Below are 23,654 nucleotides of genomic sequence, written 5' to 3'. Positions count from 1 at the left end.
AGTATTCATCTCTAATTATGTGCAGGGTGAATGTTGACTACCAAAAAGTAACCAATTATACATTCATGTCATGACCAGAACATCCAACTTGATATTTCAACCTAGAGTCAAACCTAATGTTCATGGTTAAGATTACTGTAAATCTCTAAATATTCTCGTACTTGAAATCATCTGAACAGGTGCAGACATTTCTGTTTCGTTGCTACTTTTGTTTTTAATTGTGAACTTGAAGAAGCAGCAAAATATAGAAATAGGTGCAGAAAACTGTTAAGTGAATTTTCTTTTTACAGCTAACCCTTTGTTCAATTTACAATGATACTGAGTCTAATAATCATTGTAACATAAAGAACATTTTGTTTGTTTGTTTGTTCATTTTTATTTATCCAGGGGTACATATGGCCTGGTTGGCTTTTTTCAAAAATCTCTGGAGGGAAACCCCGTACATACATAACAATAATCGATAACAATATAAAATCAAATAAATAGTAACACAGCAAGAAAGGACATTGCGATGTGGTTTGACTCTTACCCCTTTCTCGGCCTCCCCCTGCCACTCCAGGCGGTTAGGGAAGAGCCAGAAGTACCTCTTCTGCCAGGCGGTCAGGAATGGGCCGCCTAGCTTCAGCAGGTGGCCGTGGATGATGCAGTCTTTCCCCTCTGCATATTCTGAGAGATTAGAAGACATATGCATTTATAAAGGTTACACATCCCGGTTAACAATACTCCAATACAATTGAATCTCTACAGCTGGAGAAAAATGAAGATTCGGTTAAGGCCATTTTGAGTGACCTCCATCACTCATCTTCAGCATCATTGGAATGAACTGGAAGAAAAAATTCAACAGTACATCTAATTAGAAAAAAGGCTTGAACATGTAAGGATTGCATGCAGATATGCAATTAATTATGTTTAGATAGGTTCATATAGTAAGACAACACCATAGGGAAAACTACTGTCTTTTGTGAAGATAGAAGGCATGTGTAACACAAAGTCACCTTAAGTTATCATGCATTGACATTTTGTGAAAATGAGAGAATAAACAAGCAATATGAGCTACAGAGTGATGGAAAAATTACAACTTTTGAACAATTGATTTACCTTTCTCATCCATCATTTTCTTGGCCCGTTTCTTGGCCTCGTTCTTGTCAGCATCAGTGTTGACTGCATCGTATACAGTTTCTGGAGACGAAGGCAGATTCATTACAGTGATGTCTTGGAACAACATAAATCTAGTACATTTTCTACAACTTTACAGTGATTGTTGATTTGGGTTAGAAGTGCACTTTGCTGTAACTTTTGATGAAAACAATGGTAAAACTTCCAGCATATGAAAATCGAAAAACAATCTTGCACTGACCAGCGATCTCCTGCTGCCACCTCTCAGACACCACCAGTGGAAAGTTCTTATACAGCTCCTGATCAGCCTCCGTTAGTTTGATGCCTTTGGTGTCCTCCTCGTCAAATGACCCAATGTCAAAGGCATCTGCAGCATTGACCTCCCCCCGAGGGGGCACCAGGGGTGGGGGGTACTGTACAGAACATACCACAAAGACATTGTCAAAATCCTAGACTCAGAACAGGATTTCTTCGCGCAAGGAGTGAAGGAGGCAGTGTACATTAGAGCCCACCGGCCCACACTCAACAGAGACAGGGGGCGACATAGACTTTCTGATACTTATGACCCCCTCCTGCAAAAGTGGCATGTTCCTGACCTCACTGCTGGAGATAGAGAGGGTCATTCTGTGAACAAGGTCGACAGAGTTTGTTCGAAATTTATAGTTTAATTTAGTGTTGGAAAGAAAGTTTAGCAATTTCTATAATGACATTGTCACATGTTTCAATACACAAATGCCCTAAATACTGTGTTTCTAACATGTGTTTTTAACATGTGTTCCCTTTGCTTAAATTGTAGTCATGATTATACATTACGGCACACAATAACTGTCTCACCTTGAGTTGGTACACTTTGGCCCAATCGATGTCCTTGAAAAATCTCAGTGTCTTCACCTCCTCAGCTCTGTCAAATACATGTAAATTGCACGTCAGAAAATATTCTTTAGCTATTACATGTACAGTATATATATATATATATATATATATATATATGGCAACAGTACTCAGTGTTACACAAGATGATTCAGATCTTTACAGCCTTTAACTGCATAAGAATGTCATCTTTTTTAGGGTGAAATGTATGGGGAAGGTACAGCATATATTGTATACAATTGTATAAATATATACAAATTTTAGGCATGCAATCGCCTCCTCGTACATTTGAAAACATCCCTACAGCTACATCTATTTTCTGCTGCTAGTTTCAAAGTCAAGTATTTTACAGAGGACTTGAACACTATTCTACAGAATGGTCATCTAAACATCTTCTACACCCCAAGAGAAGCCTGTTTAGAGCCTCCCATCACTGACCCTCTCCCTTGGCAGCCGAGCCTATCGTTGACATCTCTCTTGAGCAAACCCCCCAGCAGTTCCTTGCACTCCGAGGATAAGGAGTCGGGCAGGTCCACATCCTGGGGTGACAGGTGTCAATCAAACATTCAAGCTCTTACAAAACAAACTTATAAATCAACAGCTGGTCACTTGAGATTTTGAAAGATAATAATTGTGGATTCAGAAAGACTCATTAATTTTAGAGTCAAGTATCTTCATACAACATAATAAATATAATCAAAAGGTAAAGGATAAATCATACTTTTCAAAATCCTTCTTCCACTAATTCACACATATCAATGGTACTTCAGCAAAGGAAAAGTAACTACAATGTAATAGACCAAGGGCTTGAAGTCCAGGCAAGTTCCTGGCTGTGTTTGGTTGTACTAACAGTAATGAAATACATAATACATGTAACGTTACAGTTATAACAACAATCAACAGTCATCACTATAATTGGTCATTATCAAAAAGACAGTAATACAATGAAAATTAGATCATATATTGGAGTGAGCAAAAATATTCTTCATGGATATCCGGAACAATCATAAAAATAATACTTTTCACTGATGGGCACAACTACTTTGCATATACATTTGCATATTGCTTATTATTATCACAACATATCATTTCGATAACAGCATTTTCTTCTTAATCTCCAAAATAAACTTCCTAGTATGAGTTGGAGCATCCTTCCTAACAGCTTTCAGCTTGTATTACACAATATACAAGCAGCGACCCTGGTAAAACAGCCTTCAACGGTACCCACCCATCTGAGAGCTTTAGAACAGGACTGCTGTCAGCCAATCAGAATGTACTCCACAGATTCTAGTTCATGTACTAACCAATCACATTGCCCTGCAGTTAAGAGGCAATATGATTGGCTGATAAGCTTGCCCAATGAAATCTGTCTGTAACTGGGCCAATTGGATGACTCAAAGCAGTAAGTCTTTTAATGTTATTAGGCAGTTGTGATCAAGAAACCAGTGGGAAATAAATGAACTTGTTGTCATTGTGGCTGGTCATACTGCGTGTAATAATACATGTGTAAGCCCTGCAGTAGACTTCAAACTATCAAGAACCAAGAAAAAGTTCAAGTAGGTACTTTTACTTTGTGACAGTAAGTTGGAGCCATGTTGGTGTAACTTAAGTCCTCTTGAACCACATCACAGCCATGTTAGACAACACCTATTAGGTGCAGTGGCTTACCCTTACCATGGTCATGGTCATCCTGTCAATCTCGTGTTTGTCTTTCGTCTTGTGCTGTCGGAATGGGCTGTGTCTGTAGAAAATACAACATACAAAGTTATACACCAAAAAGTAGTTACTCAAGCAACTGGATATGGTTTTGGAAACGGTCAGACGTTTCGGATAGAATCCACTATCCTTCGTCAGTGACACTGAAGTGATCTGGAAGAAACAGGTCTTTTATACTTTAACTATGAATGAAGACAATTTCAATTTATACAAAGTTATAAGTCAATAATAAAAGTGTAACTTATTCATTGTCAAGGTCATTCAAATTTCGTTTGTTCCTTCTTCTAATAAAGCTATTTTGTCAATTTTACATAAAAAACATAATCTGAGTGGACAGTCTATATCTTGTTAGGCAATCAATTATTGTGGTCGCAGACACTGTAATTTCTTGGCTAACAACAATAATAGATGACAAGTTGTTGATGACAGGCAGAAAGTATTGACATGTATAAAAAACATAAATCAGATCTACCACATCTGTGGAAGGATTATCATATGAAAAGTATCCCTCATGTGAAAAAAAGAGCTGATCAAAAACTACATTATTTTTCCATATCTCTCCATAATTATTTTATGAATCATTCTGATAGTTGTTACTCTAAGGAGACGTTGCCTTTTTATTCCAAATGCAGCCATCATTCCTACCAGGTATGATCATTATCTTTAGTGCATTTCCCTGTGAATGTTACATAAATTTGTAATTGGTTTCCTTCCATGTTCCCTGTATGTAAAGTCATCAACTTGAGCTAACACACCTGTGCCCAGTGCTCCTGTCTGAAAGACTATTAGCTTTACACAGTGCACAGCAAGGCTAGGCAAACACATTAGCACTACAACTCACCCTTTTAGTAGTTTAAAGAGCATACAGCCCAGGGAGAACCAGTCTGCACTCGAGTCATACGCCTGGCCCTTGGCCAAGACTTCAGGAGCCATGTACCCGTGAGTACCCCTGGGAGGAAACAACAGGCATTGTTAGGAAGCAGCGTAACACGCACATTCATGCTCTGAAGTCCTTACACGCACCAAGGGTGGTATCAAACAACAGCTGCTTCATACCCTTCCGTTAAGAAAGCAAGCTGTCATAATTCACCTTTCTGCTGGGAGAGTAACTGGCCAACATTTCTACAAATAAGTACCCAAACTGACCTATACAATCAGGTATGAGGTGTTTGCAGCTCTTTGAAGAGAAAGTAAGGAATGTTGAACTTTGGTCCCGCGTTTAAACCTGTTAATGAACGCATTACACTTATATGGTGGTGCTTTTCGTCTTCTTCTGCTTCCCAAAAAAGAAGTCAAACCCAACCTGTTTAGAAATAGCCAACACTAGTATTTGAGTAGTCTCTTCTTACTATTCATTGTCACATGTATGTTCCATATGTTTCTACCATGTACTTTCAATTAGCCTCTGGGCATGGGCTTAATTCTTATTATTAATTTATATCGAGGAGAATATGAGTGTGATGGCCAACATGGAACAGAGCCCCCTCAAAGAGTAGAGGTCCACAAAAACCTTTGGATAGTTGGGTAACCTTGGCTTCATGTTAGTTATCCCAATGGAATAGAACATGAAGTTGCACTCACACGCTGGCATGGGGCTTCTTCTTGGAGAAGTCACAAGCCAGACCCAGGTCTGATATTCTGACATGTCCATGTTCATCCAGCAGAATGTTGGCAGGCTGGGAAGAAGAGACAACATGCCAGTGTTAAATGTTTGATTGGACCATGCTTGTACGTAGTGTCATATCATACCTGGTCTGTATTTACGTTTGATATTGGTGTTCCGACAGGTCCATATTTTACGGTATGGCCCATGATGTAGATAAAATGCAACACGGGATGTTCTGTATCGCCCTCAGTCCCGACCCTCCTGCAGGTTGGATTGCCCCCCGACCTTTGGGCAATCCTACCCGCGGTCAGGCCGTACCTCGGGCATATTCTATATTCACATAGCCTTCTATGACCAGTTTCTATAGAAACTGGTCATAAGGGTAGTGCTGAGTCACCTTGAGATCCCTGTACACGATGCTCCTGCTGTGCATGTGCTCTAACCCCAGGATAATCTCTGCTGCGTAGAACTTCATCTCTCCCTCCGTGAAGACACCATGCTGGGACAGGTGGTAGTGAAGGTCTCCGCCTAGCAACACAGGAGAACAATGTTCTCAGCTAATCTGCCTAGCAACACAGGATGACAAGGTTCTCAGCTAATCTGCCTAGCAACACAGGATGACAAGGTTCTCAGCTAATCTGCCTAGCAACACAGGATGACAAGGTTCTCAGCTAATCTGCCTAGCAACACAGGATGACAAGGTTCTCAGCTAATCTGCCTAGCAACACAGGATGACAAGGTTCTCAGCTAATCTGCCTAGCAACACAGGATGACAATATTCTCAGCTAATCTGCCTAGCAACACAGGATGACAATATTCTCAGCTAATCTGCCTAGCAACACAGGATGACAATGTTCTCAGCTAATCTGCCTAGCAACACAGGATGACAATGTTCTCAGCTAATCTGCCCTATCCCTGCCTATCAGTCACTTAACATTTAAGCTATAGAACTGTAGTTATGTAGATGCCATACTTTATACCTTGTACAATTGTTGTGCAATAAAGTTATACATCTAATTTGGTCACTTACTATTTCAAACGTCTACTCAAATATGAAAAATGTATATATACACCTCTTTGACTACAGAAGTTACTGCAGAAATAAAGAAGACTTATGATATATTTCTACTGAAATATGAAACTTCACTCAGCGAAAGAACAACAACAAAACATGTTTATGATCATAACACATTCTATATACAAGAAGGACTGCCTGTGACTCTATTTCTAGATTTTTTTCTTGTATTTTTGCCCCAAAATCTGTATTGCAACAAGTGAAGCTAGGAGCAGGTTTACCATTCATAAGATCCAGAATGAAGCACAATTTGTCGGGAGTCTGGAATGCGTATGTCATGCACACTATGAAGGGGGAGTCCGCCTGTAGGGGCACAAATCATCATCAGAACTACTCTACTGATCTCGGGGTGGACAGGACAGGATTTTGTACTTGTTTGGAAGAAAACAAACATTAGTTTGGAAGAAAACAAACAATATCAATCATTTCAAGGAAACTGGTGTAAGTCATAAGGAAAGAATTAAGTGTGTTGTTACAAGGTGAGGAATATTATCAATGCACGCTTAGGAGTGGCAGGGAAAGAAAAGATTCCCTTCTGGTTTTCTTCATCAGAAACCTTTCTTTAATATCCAGAATTTGAAGTGAATTCATGGTGTTTGCAGCTAAAAAGGGTTTGCACAAAAGAATGCTTTGGAATGGATGTCAATGGCAATGAATTGAATGAAGTTGTTTACTGCATCCAAGACAGTAGATTCAATGTCCATAAAACATTCAAAAAGGTTATATACAATGTACAATGTATACATGTTTATAAATAGTGACAAGCAGACAGATCATGCAGTGCATACCAAACACCAGGTGCATGTTATAAAACATCCTGCTTATTGTAACATCAAACAAATAAATCCTGTTCAGAACAACTCATATATCCTTCTGTTACCTGTTACCTACATTTTGTACATCCCACTTGGTACAAAATCAATGAACAAATTATGACATGTTTGAAAAAAAATAATGATCACTTTTTGAATAAGTGATTTGAAAAATATGCAGTTTGGGACATGGAACCTTGTCCCAGTGATAGAAGGTCCAATCGTTTAATGTGAACTCCTCACAAATTGAATACTGTGGCCTTTGTAATTCACTTACTTAATATATACTCCCAAGACATGACAGGTAACTTGAGGTAAGGTAGTCAAAGTGTTGACGCAAACTGGCCCTCCTATTGCAATTGTTAACCCTCCCCCCACTCCTATCAAACCTTGCATGCATTGGGTAGTTCAACATTCCTTTAGATTTATACAAAGTGCAGAAAGACCACAACAGAAATGATGAGACATGTGCAGCACAGCTAACATGTGGGTTTGTTCCTTCCACTATATTATGCTAGTACTTTTGGTGCTTGTGAAATATCTGCTTAGGTCGTCCTACCTGCCCTACCATCTGCCGAAGCCCAAGGAAAAGCAAGGAAAGGAAAATAAGCGGATGCCAGAATGGCTGGTTAGCAGTATAGTACCACAGCTGGGAGACCCCATGATTGATCAGAAGCAAATGCACATGTATACGTACATTAAACCTCATCACATGATAGTCAAAACATATTGTGGATGATTAAGACATCTACAATAATGAGGAAGGAATGGCAAAGTGTATTGTAAACCATTGCTAAAGCTTGGTTAGGTTCATTCTAATGGTAATCCTTTAGTGCAACAGTTACTGTAACAATGCAAACAAAGATGTATAGTAGTACAGCCTGGAGAGTCTTAAAGCAACACCACTGGTTTAACATTACAGAAAATCATATTGAAGAAGTTGTCAATATTGTATCATGCAAGTACCATTATGATATACGTATATAGGATAATCATGTGGCATGTATCTTTTCAGTTTTGTACTCACCCCCGTACTAACTAAGGATAACATGATACGCTCATTCAATGCCAGTGTCTCTCCCTGCTTCATTTTGATTCTCTTCTTGTCCAGGCATTTCATTGCATACCTAGAAGGAAAGAAATCATCTTAAGAAACTCTTCATTCCAAACAATCATTGACGAGTAGTCTTGCAACAAGTACTATAAATTTCCTTGTGGTCACTTTTATTCTATTCTTTCCAGCACATTTTGTTAATTTTTCAAATTTCTGTTAAACTTATTAACTTTCATTTACAATCTCCTTATTGATGTTTATAATATCTTTCACATGTTCTGCTCACACATTCTAACAAGTACATACTTTTGTCAAATTAATTAAGTTTAACATGCATGATGGTTCTGGCAAAAGCAGTGCACCTACATTTTGCCTGTGTCTGCTTTACGGCATCCATACACTTCACCAAAGCCACCTCTGCCGATAATTCTGTGTACGCTGAAGTCGTTCATTGTTAACTGAAAAGAGCAGGACAGTGTCATTGTCTACATAAATTTATGAAAAGTTTGCATCACAACACCAATATATTGCACACTACCATTTAAGTGTATATAGCAGTGCCTATCTCTTTTTCTATGGACCTTGGGCCACACAGTTGTGCAATCACTATAGCAGGGGGCTAGTTGACTGTTGGAGGTGTGCGTTCAACTAATAAACTCTTTGATCATAAGTGCTGAGTGCTAAGCAGAGGCAGCCTTGTGTGTTTATTTGATAAAATCATGTGCATATACTATAGACAACTTGGTACTTGTACCCCCCAAAATATACACAAAATAGATTTTGCTCAGTCCCACTGAGTAATATTGCATTTTAGTAAACAATATAATATATTCTTACCTGGATGTTCAGCTCTAAATTTTTCCACTGACAGAATCGTGTGTACTTTTCACTGTGAAGAAGAAGTATGTGGTCATGGTACTTTTAGGAACTCAAGCAAAGAGTCCAATTAATATATATATATATATATATTAGTAAGCTCTTGTAATTAAAAAAAACTGCAAAAGTAAGGTAAAATCTCAACTCAGCTGTCTACATACTGACAAAGTTCAAAAGCATTTACATACGATGTATCCCTTTTTAACTACAGTTAAGTAAGTAAAGTGCTATTCTATGTCCAAGGTACTGAAGTGACCACAGCTTGTCAATGATAAATGTATCAGTGTTAACATGTTATAACATAATAATGTCATGTAAGAGAGCAATTGAGCATCAGCAGCAAATAGCTTAAGTTATAATGCTAAGTAATGACAAAACTAACCTTTCTAGGAATTTCTGGAATATTTCTCCTCGTAAACTGTTGCATATCTCTTCAATGTAGGGCTGCAGTTAAAAGGGAAATCAGTAATGCCAAATATTACTTTCCAACCATTATCTTGAGAGATCCATAGATACTAACTGATGCAACAATGCAAAGTATCATTATGTAAAAAAATGTATGCTTATAATCCAGTTGCAATGAAGGGATCAACCTAAGATTAAGATGAGGCCACCAGAGCTAGCAAAGGAAAAGCCAAGCGGGCTGTTGATTAAGGTAGTGAGCAATCGAAAGTCCAATCACTGACACCCACACCAAGTCATCTAACGTAGGAGCCTTACCTCGAACAGGTCGACTGGGACTTCTTGCTTGAGCAGCCGAGTTTGCACATATTCAACAGCACTCTCCGAGAATTTCTGAGTATCAGAGACGTTCAAGCAGTCAAGATTCAGAATCTGTTTACATGTATGTCAAAGCTACAGAAAGCTTCAATACTATTTACTTACGAGCAACAGGAATAGATAAATCCTCATACTGTAAATGCAGAAATGTTCACAGTGGTTTAATATTCGCAGTGGCCACTTCACCGCGAATTTAAAATAACCATGAACATTTATCCATGGCAGTAAGAGACTACAGTACATGGTGCTACCGCAAACTTAAACCACTGTGATTACTCAATTTTCCGGCTACCGCAAAATTAAATCCCTGCAAACTTAAATGCATTTACAGTATCTAAAAAAAAATCTATTTCAGCTTCGAAACGCTTGTGCAAACTAGTTGCCAGGAAGAAAGAAAAATTGGACATAACATTTTCAGAAAGCAGATATACAGTTAACATGCAAAAAGACATGGCAGTTGTACGTGGAAGTTTCTAGCCAGCAATATACAATGTTAACTTCATCTAATAGGAATCAGGCTGAAATCCATGCCAAAACAGAAAAGCTGACAGCTGTCGATCCTTACATGGGAACATGACAGCAGCTCCTTCATGATGTAGGTGTCGTAGATGTGTCGGGCAGCCTTCAACCGCTCGTCTTCCTCGTCCATGTGTTCATATGCCTTCGTCTGGAACAGAATTACACACTCAACACATACTCAAACAAGACACAATAGAATCAGCTGGGATTATATGTACTAAAACTCAGATGTTTGATTCATGAATAAAAATTAACTCTTTTATAGCTCACTCACACTCACTATCCGGTTTAACGTTTGTTGTTCCCCATCCCTTGGATGTTAGATGTGCTTGCAATGATGCAAAATATGTCCTTATAGTAATATACATACAAAAGCATAACAAAGTGATGACCTTCAAACAAAAGACTAAAAACCTTTGGTCTGATGAGAGATTTCTGTCCATTCTTCAGCACAAACAACACATCCTCATTTTCCCACACCAGAAACAGAGAACAAAGTCAAGGTACATGCTGAACATTAGAATCCTACACAAACTTCATACAAACTTCAAATATACTCAAATATTGTCAGGTTAAGAGACCTTTAATACTCTTCAGTTATTTGGCCAGCAAAGACTATACCCTCTCTCACCATGTAACTGAAAGTTCAAGCCTGATGCATCCACAGGGAGATTTCTTGATGCCAACATTGCAACAACCTAACATCTTACAAAACCTGAATCTGTGGGATGAAAGACTTTGAAATCCTCTATCATGGTGAGTTTTGACTTCAGGCCAAGCTTTAAATGTCACAACAGTGTTTCTTAGATGACATGAGCAGGTGGGCCTTACGTAAGGATTACACAAGCAAAGCCTACTCATCTATCTTATATCAAGGGACAGCTGCTGCTGGGAGGACAGGTAGGACAGGTGAAAGTAAAAGTGATCTGCAACCAGTTTACCTGACTGAGGATCATCAGGGTATGTACCTATAGTGTATACACTGACATTGCATACATGTATAGTACATGTACGTACATTGTATACTAGTAGTGTATGGGTGAAGTCAGAACGAGGTGTCAGAGACTCTCATCCGTCGTAAACGACGGGAGTACCACGAATAGTGTATACAGGCTCAGTGTATGGGGGGAAAGTGATGCCGGTTAAGCCTCGCTGGACATGTAACTGGACATGGTAAACAAAAAGGAGAAAAGGCTGTCCATACATATACCTTATGCTAAAGAACTTTATTGAATCAGAGATTGGACCAAGTGTTAGGGACCTATGCATGATAGATTATACTGGAGGTGAAACTTAGTAAATGCTGCTACACATGAGTATGACAATGTCTGTGTATGTGTATGTAACTATATAGCTTTTTTTTTTTTTTTTTTTTACTCAATGGTCACCACGTAACAAGGCCTGAAGGCCACTCAATGTTACGGGTTACATGATTGGAACTGTAACAGCAACTCTTCGCCCTAGGTCAGAAACATCATGATTGAGACCAGCCCAATTGCTCACTATGAGTGAGGACTAACTGACCCAATAGGCGAAGCAGGGGTTACGAGGGCTGCTCGGGAGATTCCCTACCCCTATTTTGGCCGGAATGGTTTGATCCGCTCGGGTGGATGTTCGCACATGTGGCGGGTTCTTTAACGTGCATAGGGTATGACTCTCCCCATACACGGGACCTCCATTTAACGTCCTATCCGAGGGATGACTCATTTTTCACTTGAGTAAAGTGAGGAAAGTCGTGTAAAGTGCCTTTCCCAAGGGCACAAGACCGGCAACACGGCATGCGGATTCGAACCGGCGACCTCTCGGTCACGGGCCGAATACACTACCACTGTGCTACGCGGCCCCACGAATCCAGCCCCACTGAGCTTGCTCTTCTCTTCTTTTTTTTCTGAAGTAAATGTACAGTGGATCACGGCTCAACTTCCCACCTGAAATTTTTTCAGTAGAATCAAATGATCCAGCTTGGATTTGAACTCTGGAACTCTAGGTCCAGAGGCACTAACCACTAAGTTGTTTTAGTTTAAACCTGCAATGACAGACTGTTTTGTGCTAATTGCAGGTGTGTACTTTGGGCCGAGCAGACTGTGCTCTTTGAGGGATTCTGGGAATCCTTTGAGCGGCACCAGAGGCTTCACTGACACATGACTGACATTCACAGCAGGCCAGGCAGCCTGTTTGAAAGGCCAGTCATTCCTCAGGCTCCAAGTTGATGGAAAGCAGACAAGTTCTGTAGCCAACATCGACAGCATGAAGTTTTACTCCAGTGCTGGAAATATTTTTTTCAGCCAGGTTGCCCAGGCGGCAACCTGAGTTAAAAGTCTGGGTTTGCACCATGAACATTTCAGGTTGCCCACTTCCAAGTTATTACTTTATTCAGCTACTTATTTATCCATTATCTTTTCTTCCAGTTACATGTAACTACTTATGTTTTATCTTATGAAGAAATTAATACACAAGGCTTATGCACAAGGGTAAGTGGTGTTCTAAGTGCAAAATTTCAAGTTGTGCGCTGTACTATCTGGGTTGCACCAAGCAAAATGTGGTTTCAAGTATGCAAGTGGATATTTCAAGCACTTTACTAATACAACTATCTGCAATTATCAGATTATTAGATGAAAACAATTATTTTCTAATAATTACAGATCATTAGAAGATATAAAGTTTTACAAACGCGAGTTTCTAGCTTTCATTACTATGCATATGAAAAAAACATAGCTTCATTGCAGTGGTATGTCCCAAAGTGCTGTATTTTCTTACAGAAAAAAATAAAATATTAAAAGCAATAAAACATGATGACATCATTCATATAACCAAAAAAATCAGATTTCGATTTCGATCATGCCTATCTATCAATATTCATTATGGCTCCATTCTTTCTTAATTCATAAATGAGAAAACATCAGAAGGTGAAAATGGCAATTTAGCCAACCTTAAAACCTTTAAAGGCAAAGGTCTTTACAAACAAAAATACTGTATATTGAAAAATCAATAAACCATGAAGAGGTAACTTAATGAACCAAGACATCACAATCACATACACCTATGAATACCTATTGAACACTTCAAATTGAATGCAAATGTTATGGATGCATTGCTTCTGAATGAATGTATTGACTGCCATGCTTAACAAATCCATTGAAATGGAACATTTAGCCATCTTCAAAGAATTCCACTTTGAAGGCTGAGACTGCCTAAGAGTCAAGCCCCATTGGAACTACAGGCACAATACTTCTTCAGATTCAATGAACCTTCATTAGCAAGAAATACTTCATTCATAACAGCAATTTTCAAACACATACATGCAACATCTGAGCAATGCTACTTTTGTATGTTGGATATTTGCTCCACAGATACACGTATCTGATGAACAGTTCAACTGAGTATACACATCTATAGATCTATGTACGCAATGATAAGGTGACCAAATATATAGACTTTATCTGTTCATCTTAGATACAACGAAAATGATTCAGAATGTAGTTTTGAGCGCTACACATAACGCTCAAAATACAAATTACGTTTTTTCTTTTGCATGCAACGTGTGATTAATAATACAGAGATAGTCTAAATCTTTATTTTTGGCCTGCAAAATTGCAAGTATCAGACATTTTTACCTACAAATCGTAGGTGAATATCTGGAACCCTGCCGTGTGTAAAAAAATAAAATTTGCTAATTACAAGGCTAACACTTACCTCTTCATAAAACTGTAGCTGGGGAACTGGCTCCTCAATCACATTCTCACAGTAATCTTTGAACAGCAAGAACCCTGGACAACAAAACAAGTAACAAAAGGTAATTGAAGTATTTTACTAATGTGTTACAGCTGAACGAATATCATACACAACATTAATCACTACCAAGATGATTGTGATTTTGGTGATGATTTATGTGTTTGTTTATTTGTTTGTCTGTGTGAGTGTTTGTTTGTCTGTCTGTGGAAATGGATCCTTACATTTTGTAGGTTGGTATGGGTTGGGAAAACAAAGGTCAAATTTGGTATGAGCCTCCCTGTGACTGTCTATGGTACTGAATCACGTAGACTGAACATCACTACTTTGAAGCATGTGCAACTAACAGTGTGCTACAGCTTTACTGTTAAAGGCACCAAATGCAATATTAGAGCATCAAAACTGGAAGTATTCTGCATAGGACAACTGGTACGAGCACAGTAACGGAGCCAGAATTTGAAAAAACAAGTTTCAAGACCCAAATGCATTGTGCATCTTTACTTGACCTAAGCCGGGACTGCACCTTGAGTTTTGACGGAACTCCTAGTTGCCTACTCAGAACTAAACCAACTTTGTACTAGCACAATCTACAGGTAAGGGATCCATTAAGTGTTGGACTGTGCTACAGAGACTACTTCTCCTAGGATTAAGGGCTCAACACTTCATTTCAAACAGGGATAAATGATGTTAAATTTTGAGGCAAATCTGAAGCCATCAAAGTCAAAACTATGCATTATTTGACAGGCATCCTATATAATTGTATCAACAGGAATATTAGGCATCTACATGAATGGGCTTAAGGCCAGACACATGAAATATGTATGAGGACGCTAATGGAAGCAATGATAATCTGTGGCTTAATGGTACAGGTCCAAGATTAAGTCTTATTGACCTTGGCAAGCCAGACGCATTACAATAAAACTTCAGCTGTTCGTGATGAAAAATTAATTTGCAGCACAACACAGAGAGCTTACAATTCATGTGCAGTTTACTTTCTTGGTTCTTGGAAGTGTTACGTACAATGTAGGAACTTCCAGAAAGATGACAGGTGGGGAAACTTGAATCTGACTACATGTACATGTACAAATGTACATGTACAAGTATACCCACTCCCTGAAACTGTGTTGTACCAACTTTAGGGCACAGCCCTTCTTTTCAGATTCTGTTTTAATGTGGACCTTCCAGTTAAGTATAATATTCTTTAAAACCTGGGAACCAACAAGTTAAATTGGTGGGGCCTAATATGTGCTAGACAGCTTTTCAAATATTTCTGATTTTTTCTTTTCAATATTAAACAAAATTGACTGAACATCACCCATCCTTACTTTGTTTAATAAATGGCCTACACCACTGTTTCCTCCAAAGCAGCCTACATAATGGATGCCTGATGTGTTTACTTCAGGACTGGTAGACTCATTTCCTCCATCCTCAGACTTATTACAGTGAGACATGCGTGGAAGTAGCTACGTACAATGTACACAACATTTGTTGTCATGGTGATATGTATGGTCAATAACAATATACAAATTTGGTGCCAATGAATATTTAGTAACGAATACAAGGATATACTTTCACTCTTCACTACCTTGACTTGTTCAGGTGTCATTATTAAATGGAAGCATCAGATGTTTAACAAATACAAAAGTATGATGACTACAACAATAAGTATCTCAATCCTTCATCCTTAACACTTTTGCTTCGGTCTTGTTTCACATAATATCAAATACTAGGCATATAAACAAGTACCAGTTGAACAGAGTTTGAGCATGATTCGTAGAATATGAATTGACCATAATGTTGATTTGATATCTAATGGCCCAAATCTGTCAACAATGAAAAATAGGGGACATAGTGCATGACGTACAAAACACTAACCACCAGAAATCTGCCAATTAATATAACTTCATACTGCCATAAATCATAACAGATCAACAATCTATCAACTGGCATGGTTTTCATCATTCAACATGATAAATGAATGTCAAATCTACTTTGGCTAGAGCTGAGAGCTGAGATTCTCATTAATAGTATTACCATAAAAGTGTACATCTGGGTCCTGGGTACAGCATAGCATGCTAGTCTATAGTACATACAAAACAAATACAAAGCTATACATTTGCCAAATCGTGATAGATGTATACAGTAGCAAATATACAGTAGTTGCAAATATGGCATGGTCTTTTCCTTTCCCAGCTGCTGTCACTTCACAAATATGTGTAAGTTTATCCTAAATGGTTTGTGCCTGGAATTTGGCTTAGGAACATTATACCAGCATTATGTAACCACGAAACCTACTTGTGGTTACATAAAAGCTGAAACCTGCAAACCCTTGGAATTGTGGGGAGAAAGGGTGTTGTGGCCTGAAATTATTTTTGCAATTTAATTTTAATTCAGGCCTTCACAATTTATATTTAGCTTCAAGTATGGCATAAGCTGAGATTGCTCAAGTTTATCAGAATACGTTTGTGCTCTTTTTTGTGCCCAGTGGGTATTTTATCATGCACTCTTAACACCTTAACGTCATTAACTATCTACTGGAACATAATACCTCTTTTGGAGTTGACCTTTAACTCTGGCCTTTTAGGTGACAGACTATCTCAAGATCATCTGAAGCTATACATTATCGTCATATACAGTCAAACCTGTATTAGCGGCCACCTTTGCATAACGGCCACCTGCCCATAGTGGCCACTTTTTGTCGGTCCCTTGGATTCGTAATGATTAAGAAATAGGCTTAGCGGCCACCTGTCCAACGCGGCCACGGCCACACGATTTCCGGTCCCGCAGGTACAAAAACACTGCCGATTACGGCCACGCGGACCGCTGATCTATGTTTCGGCACGCGTTCGGCCATATACAGCGGCCGTATCGTCACCCTACGCCGGATTTAAAACCTCTTTGACTTAATTTCAAAACAAAACTTCGTAAACTGGCGCTACCCATACCCGCTGACGAACGAGGTCATATAAGGTCAATAGACGACACCAATACTACGGAGGTAAATTGTGTTAAAGTTACGTTCTAATACACTATCGCTTAGGTTAATTTACATCACAAAAACTTTCCAAAGAAATTGTTACAAAGACAAAATGATATGAACTTCAGACTATGGTGGATTTTATTCTTACATTTATTAAGAGATAAGTCTAAAATGACAAGACTTTTCTTGTGAGTACCACATTAGCATAATGGGCGAATCTGACGCGTACGTGTGAACGCGAGCGGGAACACACGGACGGCGAAGTATCAAAGAATACAAGACGAAAAATCAAAGAAATTTTACGATACCGGTCTCTTCAGACAATATCAACTGTAGAACATTTAAAATTTTTTATAGCTTTTGTTTTCTTAATACATATAGTGTAAAAATCATTGCAGTACATGTACAGTACTGTATTATGTGAATAAAGATCAGTGGGTACTAGAACCATGTGTAACTTATTGCTTGTGGTCAATTAATTAGCATATTCTCTATAGGGGCCACCTCTCTATAGTGGCCAATTTTGGCCAGTCCCTTGAGTGGCCGCTATAGACAGGTTTGACTGTACATGTATATACACATGTTTAAACTAAGGCAAGATATAGGAGCATAGTTATAGAATGGCAATATCCCACATTGTAAAGGTGTTAAACCAATATTCAGATAGGGAACTGTGCTTCATAATCATATAAATCTCAACTTAATTTGAAGTCATGACAATATCTTTGCTTCATACTACCCTGAAATACTCTGCCACGTAATAGGCTACCTTTGCTACATACCATTCTCTTAGACAGCTCTACATACCATGTGCAAGAGGAAGAGTGAGTAAGTACTAGTAAGTGAGTGAGTGAGTGAGTGAGTGAGTGAGTGATTGAGTGAGTGAGTTGGTGAGTGATGGAGTGAATGAATGAATGAATGAATGAGTGAATGAGTGAGTAAGTGAATGAATGAGTAAGTGATTGACTGAGTGACCTCCCTGAAGGATGCTGGAAGAGGACACTGTATGTAGTACCCCATGGTTCAATGCTTGGCTGCCCCATGACATTTACATGTAGATGACTCTGTCATCTAGCTATCTGATTGAGCCTAAGGTTGACATTTGCCTCCAAAATTCTTTGCAGCTTTTAGTGTTTGTACCCTTTACCTCCATCAGAGCCCATGGCTACAGAATAAAACACCTATTGTACAGGTGTGTGGACGGGAGTCTCCCGGTAACAATTAACGACTGATGTGTGTACATACACTGGTGTGGAGGTACCTTTTAGGTGATTACACCTCTCAAGTACAAAAAGGCTGGTGGGCCTTTGACCTTAAGGTAAACATTAGGGCTTTTGAATAACCCTGTGTGATAATGATACAACGGACACTCCTGTTCCAGGCAGCTGAACTCAAACCTCTCAGACTGGCAAATGTTAATGATTTAAATGAGCTGTTGATCGACGTCAGTTAGTACTGTAGTAGCAGACATTTTGTCACGGCAAACTAAGAGTCCACAGAAGTGAATGCAAAGACATGAAAGAGGCAAATAATACCACCTGGAACACCTGAAACAAATGGGCTCCAGGTGAAATATAAACAAACAATGCACGGCTAAAACTGCCATTTGGAAAGACGATGGTACCTACATTTTTGTAAGTAGGACAGTGCTAATGTAGCAATCTATTCTGTCACCTGACAAAGCTACAGGTGCTCCGTTCAACTTAACCACATGTGGTTCTTTCACATGCAACAGGCACCAAAACATATGGTTACACAAAAGAAGCATAAAACCTCTTCCTACCACTACAGTCGTAAAGCCTACACGTCACTGTTAAACAACGTAGGCGGCGTATTGTTTGAAAGGGGATTAATGGATCAATAGAATGTTGAATTCACTCTGATTTTAAATGGGTCAACAATCTGTCTGACTGCTTCATTTTTTCTGCTTTAAATCAATGTCAGGGTAATGTTAATTTGTTTACTGGTGCCCTATTTCTTTTAATCCTGCCATTCCTGGCTTCTTTTTTATGGAAACTTCTCATGTGAGCCAACCAAAACATTGACTGACAAACCTTTCTGGCAAAATAAGAAACACAAAAACTTGCTTTTGTGGGAAATGTTGATACATGAGTTACATAATATGATTCCACTGTTTTGTCCACAGTGCCATACCTCAAATTTTAAAATACTAACCTTGCTTTCTTCAAGGAGCTTTCCTTGATTTGTTTGTTTGTCCGTGGCCGCGTTGGACAGGTGGCCGCTAAGCCTATTTCTTAATCATTACGAATCCAAGGGACCGACAAAAAGTGGCCACTATGGGCAGGTGGCCGTTATGCAAAGGTGGCCGCTAATACAGGTTTGACTGTACATACATTTAAAACCTTACTTTACAATGTTTACTTTCAAGACACAATCACACAATAATGGCTAGAACTGGTGATGTCAAAAATGATTTGAATCATACATGTATGTTCCTACAACCTGTAAAAACTTCAGGCATTGACCATGTCTAGATCTGTGAGATGTATTTTTTTCTAGCTACTTCCCAACGACCTCAATAGAGTTATGGACGGATCTGTCCTACAGTGTTTATTATCTTCCTCCCACCTTTGACATGCTATCCTACAGCAGGGTATTTTGGGAAGCAGAAAACAGTTTCTGATGCAATTAACGTTACATCCTGTATGTAGTCGTGAACATCTTTGTGACAAAAATAGCAGTTAGTATTATGTTTTTTAGGCAAAAATTCAAAATGTAAAACTATTTTGTTGTTTCTTGACAGCAAAAATACATCTAAGTTAAAACAAAACACTGCAAATCCAAATAATCTCCCAGATTTGAGGTAACGTTACAGCAGACAATGAATTGAAAAAGTATACTTAGTAAAAGTTCAGTCTGAAATGTGTAAAATTGAAAAATTGAATTGTTAACAAATGCAAAAAGACTTGAATTTAAGAGAATTTACATGACGTTAAGAGGTGGTTTGAAAACCAGAATTCATCATTCACACTAGTTCACAAGTGATTCTTTCAGTGGGGTATGTTAATACAAGTATTATGGTTGACAACATGCTGTACATGTATCTTTTCCTCATAACATACAATGTTCAAGCAAGCAATTGGTATGGTAAACATGTGAGAATCCAGGGCGAATGTTGTAATTGCACGATGTTTACGTTCCAAGTGTTTGTGTTGTTTGCGTGGGCGTGGCGTCACCGACAACAATTAATGTCTCACCTATTTTCTGGTTGAAGATCTTATCAAAGGTGACCTCCCCCCTCTCTTCCAGGTATTTGTGCATCACCGATCGCACACTGCAGACGCAAACCAAAACAATAGAGTCAACATCGTTCACATTTAAAAGGAACACATCTCTGGAGTAGCTATCGCAATGGGAAATGTCAAGTGACATAACGGTAATCAAGACGATGGTAGCCACAACGCAAAATCTCACAACCCATGTTTTTTTGCTGTCAATTTCAGTCCTATATATATTATTCGGATGTAGCGGGCCCAACACCCAACCCTTCCGGGGAGTACTGTGCCTCGGTACGCCCGATCAAGCCAACCACAAGCACCCTTACACGTACCTTGGATCTGGTAGAATGATTTTTTTGCTAGCTCTGGCCGCTGGAGTAGATTTACTCTTCTCCATGGCCATGAGATAGCTGACGTCCGCCAGAACTGCCTCTAGGTCCGCCATCTTGCCGTCTTTCACAGTGGAGCTACTCAGGCTTTTGCATCTGGCGCGCTCCCTCCCGCCGGGCTGTTCAGCTAACCCTTAGCCTTAGGCGTAGGTTTGTATTGTCTCTCTCCAACAGACACCTCTTGTAGATGGGCCTTGGGAAAAATGTGTTCCCGTTTCCTAGCAAAAACTAGCCGAACATAACCTTCTTTAGAGGTCAACCGCTGGCATTTTTTATCTGACATCTGGATGACTAAAATGTTGAAGAATCGTTTTCCAACTTGCCAATCAATGGCCATTACCCTACTTTCTGTCGCAACGGACCAAAGTCACCAAAGCAAACCTCAAGAACCCATGTCCCTTATAATGGTCACCAAACCTATGTCCCCTATAATCAATATATTTGATGTTGAAAATGATAAATGAAAATGATAGATGGAAAAAAAAACGACCCGTTTTTAGGACCGCCAAATCACAAGCAAATTTATATTCCTGCGAGGTTTGCTTAAAAAAAAGAGGAGAATTTGGCCGACCAAAATGAGAAGAATCATTTACCACAGGAGTTAGCTGGACATACAGATCTGCAGTTTTAACCGTTGATGGTGAACCTTCATAAAGACACCACGTGCACATACAACACTTATTCTCCATTAACTCCATCAGCCCGACTAAACTTGCCTTTTGGAGAGTATTCGCTATGGGCCGCATGCAACACCTACTCTCCAAGCAGAGGTTAGGCTCCGGCTGTTTTTTAACGGCCTTTGTAGTCATATTATCGGGTTTTCTATCTTGTATTGTATCCTATATTGACAAAACCTGTCGGACTTCAAGAACCAATACAAAATAGAAAGCCCGATAAAAATTACGACTAAAAGACGTGACCCCCCCCCCCCCCCCAAAAAAAAAACAGCCGGAGCCAAACCTCTGCTTGTACGATGGATCGTACAAGGAGCTTTTGATACAGATAAATAAAAGCTCCTTGGATTGTAGCAACACCCTCCTCTGCAAAACAAAACAAAACAGGGAGTAAACGTTAGCCGGCCATAGAATTAACATTACCTACTTTCCAATCGACGCATATATACAAATCTGTACCAGGCCTTCTGATAAAAAGACCTTTTTTGTCAATTTTTACAACTTTCTCTGTCCGCCACTGAGACTAGAGACCTCAGATAAACTTACTCTCCAAAAGGCCATTGACCCCCCGGTTGAGACAAAGTCGTGACTCCCTCCAAGGTCGTGTTAGCCAGCGCGCTCGACCTTGGAGAAGTCACGATCAATTTCTCAAGGAAAGGTCGTTAGAAGGTCAAAAGTCCCAGGCGATGGTAGGTAGGGAGGACCAGATGGGATCATTAACGTTAACAGCGAAGATCTAAGATTTAAATACAATTGCTGCGACAGACAGATAACGAAAATGTTATTTTAAGGGATTCTTGAAACTCTAAATCTGTCATTGACTTTTGACAGCGAGGGAAACTGGGTTGTTTCAAGAAATCTAAACCCCACTGGGCAAACTATAAATTCACCTTGGTGTTTTATTGCAGCCAGTAGGTAAAGCGTTGTTCAATTTGAGCAACGAGGCTGTTTACGTAACGTTACATTTCGCTTTCGTCTTTCGGAAGGGACGTAAAATTTTTAGGTCCCTTCCGAAATGCGAATGCGATATCTTTAAATACAACATATGTTCGAGCTGAGCCGACCCTGGGATAAGACAGAAAATATACATTTTCTGGCTTGTCCTTGATGATATATATCAGCTGGTGAAGTTACGCTATTAAATTGGTAAATTTTAAAGTTGGAAATTTCTACCTGTGCGAAGTATCGTTTCCGACTAAGATACGCTTTTCAAGACGGGGAAAGTCCCTTGGTTGAACCGGTACCGGTGTTGTTAAATGTTGGAAAACCAACCTCCTTGCTAGAATCTAAAGAAGAGGAGTAGGTCTATTCGATGAAATTAAAATTTATGAAAAATGTGATACTTATTGTCTTTCCCGTCCAGCTTTTTAAAGTTACGAACTTTCTTTCGCCTTTTTTCACCAAACGCGGTGTTTTATGTTTCGGCTGAGAATGTCCATACTTCTTCCAACGGGGTTGCGACACAATCCGGAACAGCTCACAACCTGGACATATCTATTTGCGCAAGGAATTTTTTGATTGGCTTGCCGCCAATGACGTCACACCCCTCACACCTGCCAGTGTCCCGAGTCGCGGGGGATTTTCCCGTCCTGATGGTGACAAACAGGGTAACAACTGGAACCACGTTTGTTTTAGGGGATCGGCTTTCCTTTGCATCCATTCTGATGGTTAGACCAATGCAGCAGACCGGTTCTTACAAGGCTTTGTTGACATCTGAAAAGCTATGAATCGCAACATACATGCACTATATTGTACACATGCATATAATATCTAACGTTGATATCAAGGAGCTTTTATCAAAAGCTCCTTGTTGATATCAAGCCCTTTTGTCGATCAGGTCAGCATGGCACAAAACACGATGTTTAGGCAAGGAGGTTAAAGAAACCTCCTTGGTTTAGGCTAGACGGCTTGCAAATTGATGATAGTTGAATAGCTCATTCTCCCCAGTGAATTCTCACCTTGAACAATAGCCAGTGCAGTGGTACCCTGACGAGTAGTACCCATTCACTGTTCTGGTTTATATTTATATTGATGTCTATATTTTCCTTCTGTATTTGACTTTCTGGAGTTCAATGTAAGACGTAATGCTACGTACGTAGTTGATCATGTACATGTATGTGGGAAAGATTCTGTGGACTAATAGTACAGACAATGGTATCTTATTGAGATCTCTCGCCACAACACAGCTGTAGTTGAAGCAGGTCGAGTTTCATGACGTT

The 23,654-nt window shown here is 39.3% G+C and overlaps 1 protein-coding gene across 1 annotated transcript in view; it reads right to left on the bottom strand.

Annotated features, from left to right (window-relative positions):
• Positions 1 to 20,878, bottom strand: part of LOC118425552 (beta-adrenergic receptor kinase 2-like) — a gene marked incomplete in the record, with an annotated part of 26,143 nt that extends 5,265 nt beyond the window's left edge. The window contains 20 exon segments of the mRNA XM_035834476.1: positions 530 to 666; positions 1,099 to 1,179; positions 1,358 to 1,529; positions 1,951 to 2,017; positions 2,425 to 2,525; positions 3,655 to 3,727; positions 4,544 to 4,651; positions 5,284 to 5,378; positions 5,706 to 5,836; positions 6,605 to 6,686; positions 7,755 to 7,766; positions 8,223 to 8,322; positions 8,616 to 8,707; positions 9,087 to 9,138; positions 9,508 to 9,569; positions 9,846 to 9,920; positions 10,471 to 10,572; positions 14,118 to 14,191; positions 20,352 to 20,428; positions 20,705 to 20,878. Of these exon segments, the coding sequence (XP_035690369.1) occupies positions 530 to 666; positions 1,099 to 1,179; positions 1,358 to 1,529; positions 1,951 to 2,017; positions 2,425 to 2,525; positions 3,655 to 3,727; positions 4,544 to 4,651; positions 5,284 to 5,378; positions 5,706 to 5,836; positions 6,605 to 6,686; positions 7,755 to 7,766; positions 8,223 to 8,322; positions 8,616 to 8,707; positions 9,087 to 9,138; positions 9,508 to 9,569; positions 9,846 to 9,920; positions 10,471 to 10,572; positions 14,118 to 14,191; positions 20,352 to 20,428; positions 20,705 to 20,817 (1,806 nt within the window).
• Positions 20,879 to 23,654: the final 2,776 nt, after the last annotated feature.

Source organism: Branchiostoma floridae, chromosome 11, assembly GCF_000003815.2.
Source record: "Branchiostoma floridae strain S238N-H82 chromosome 11, Bfl_VNyyK, whole genome shotgun sequence".
In the NCBI taxonomy this organism is placed as follows: Eukaryota; Metazoa; Chordata; class Leptocardii; order Amphioxiformes; family Branchiostomatidae; genus Branchiostoma; species Branchiostoma floridae.
The sequence above is the reverse complement of the archived record's forward strand: the minus strand, read 5'-3'. Positions and strand labels throughout refer to the sequence as shown.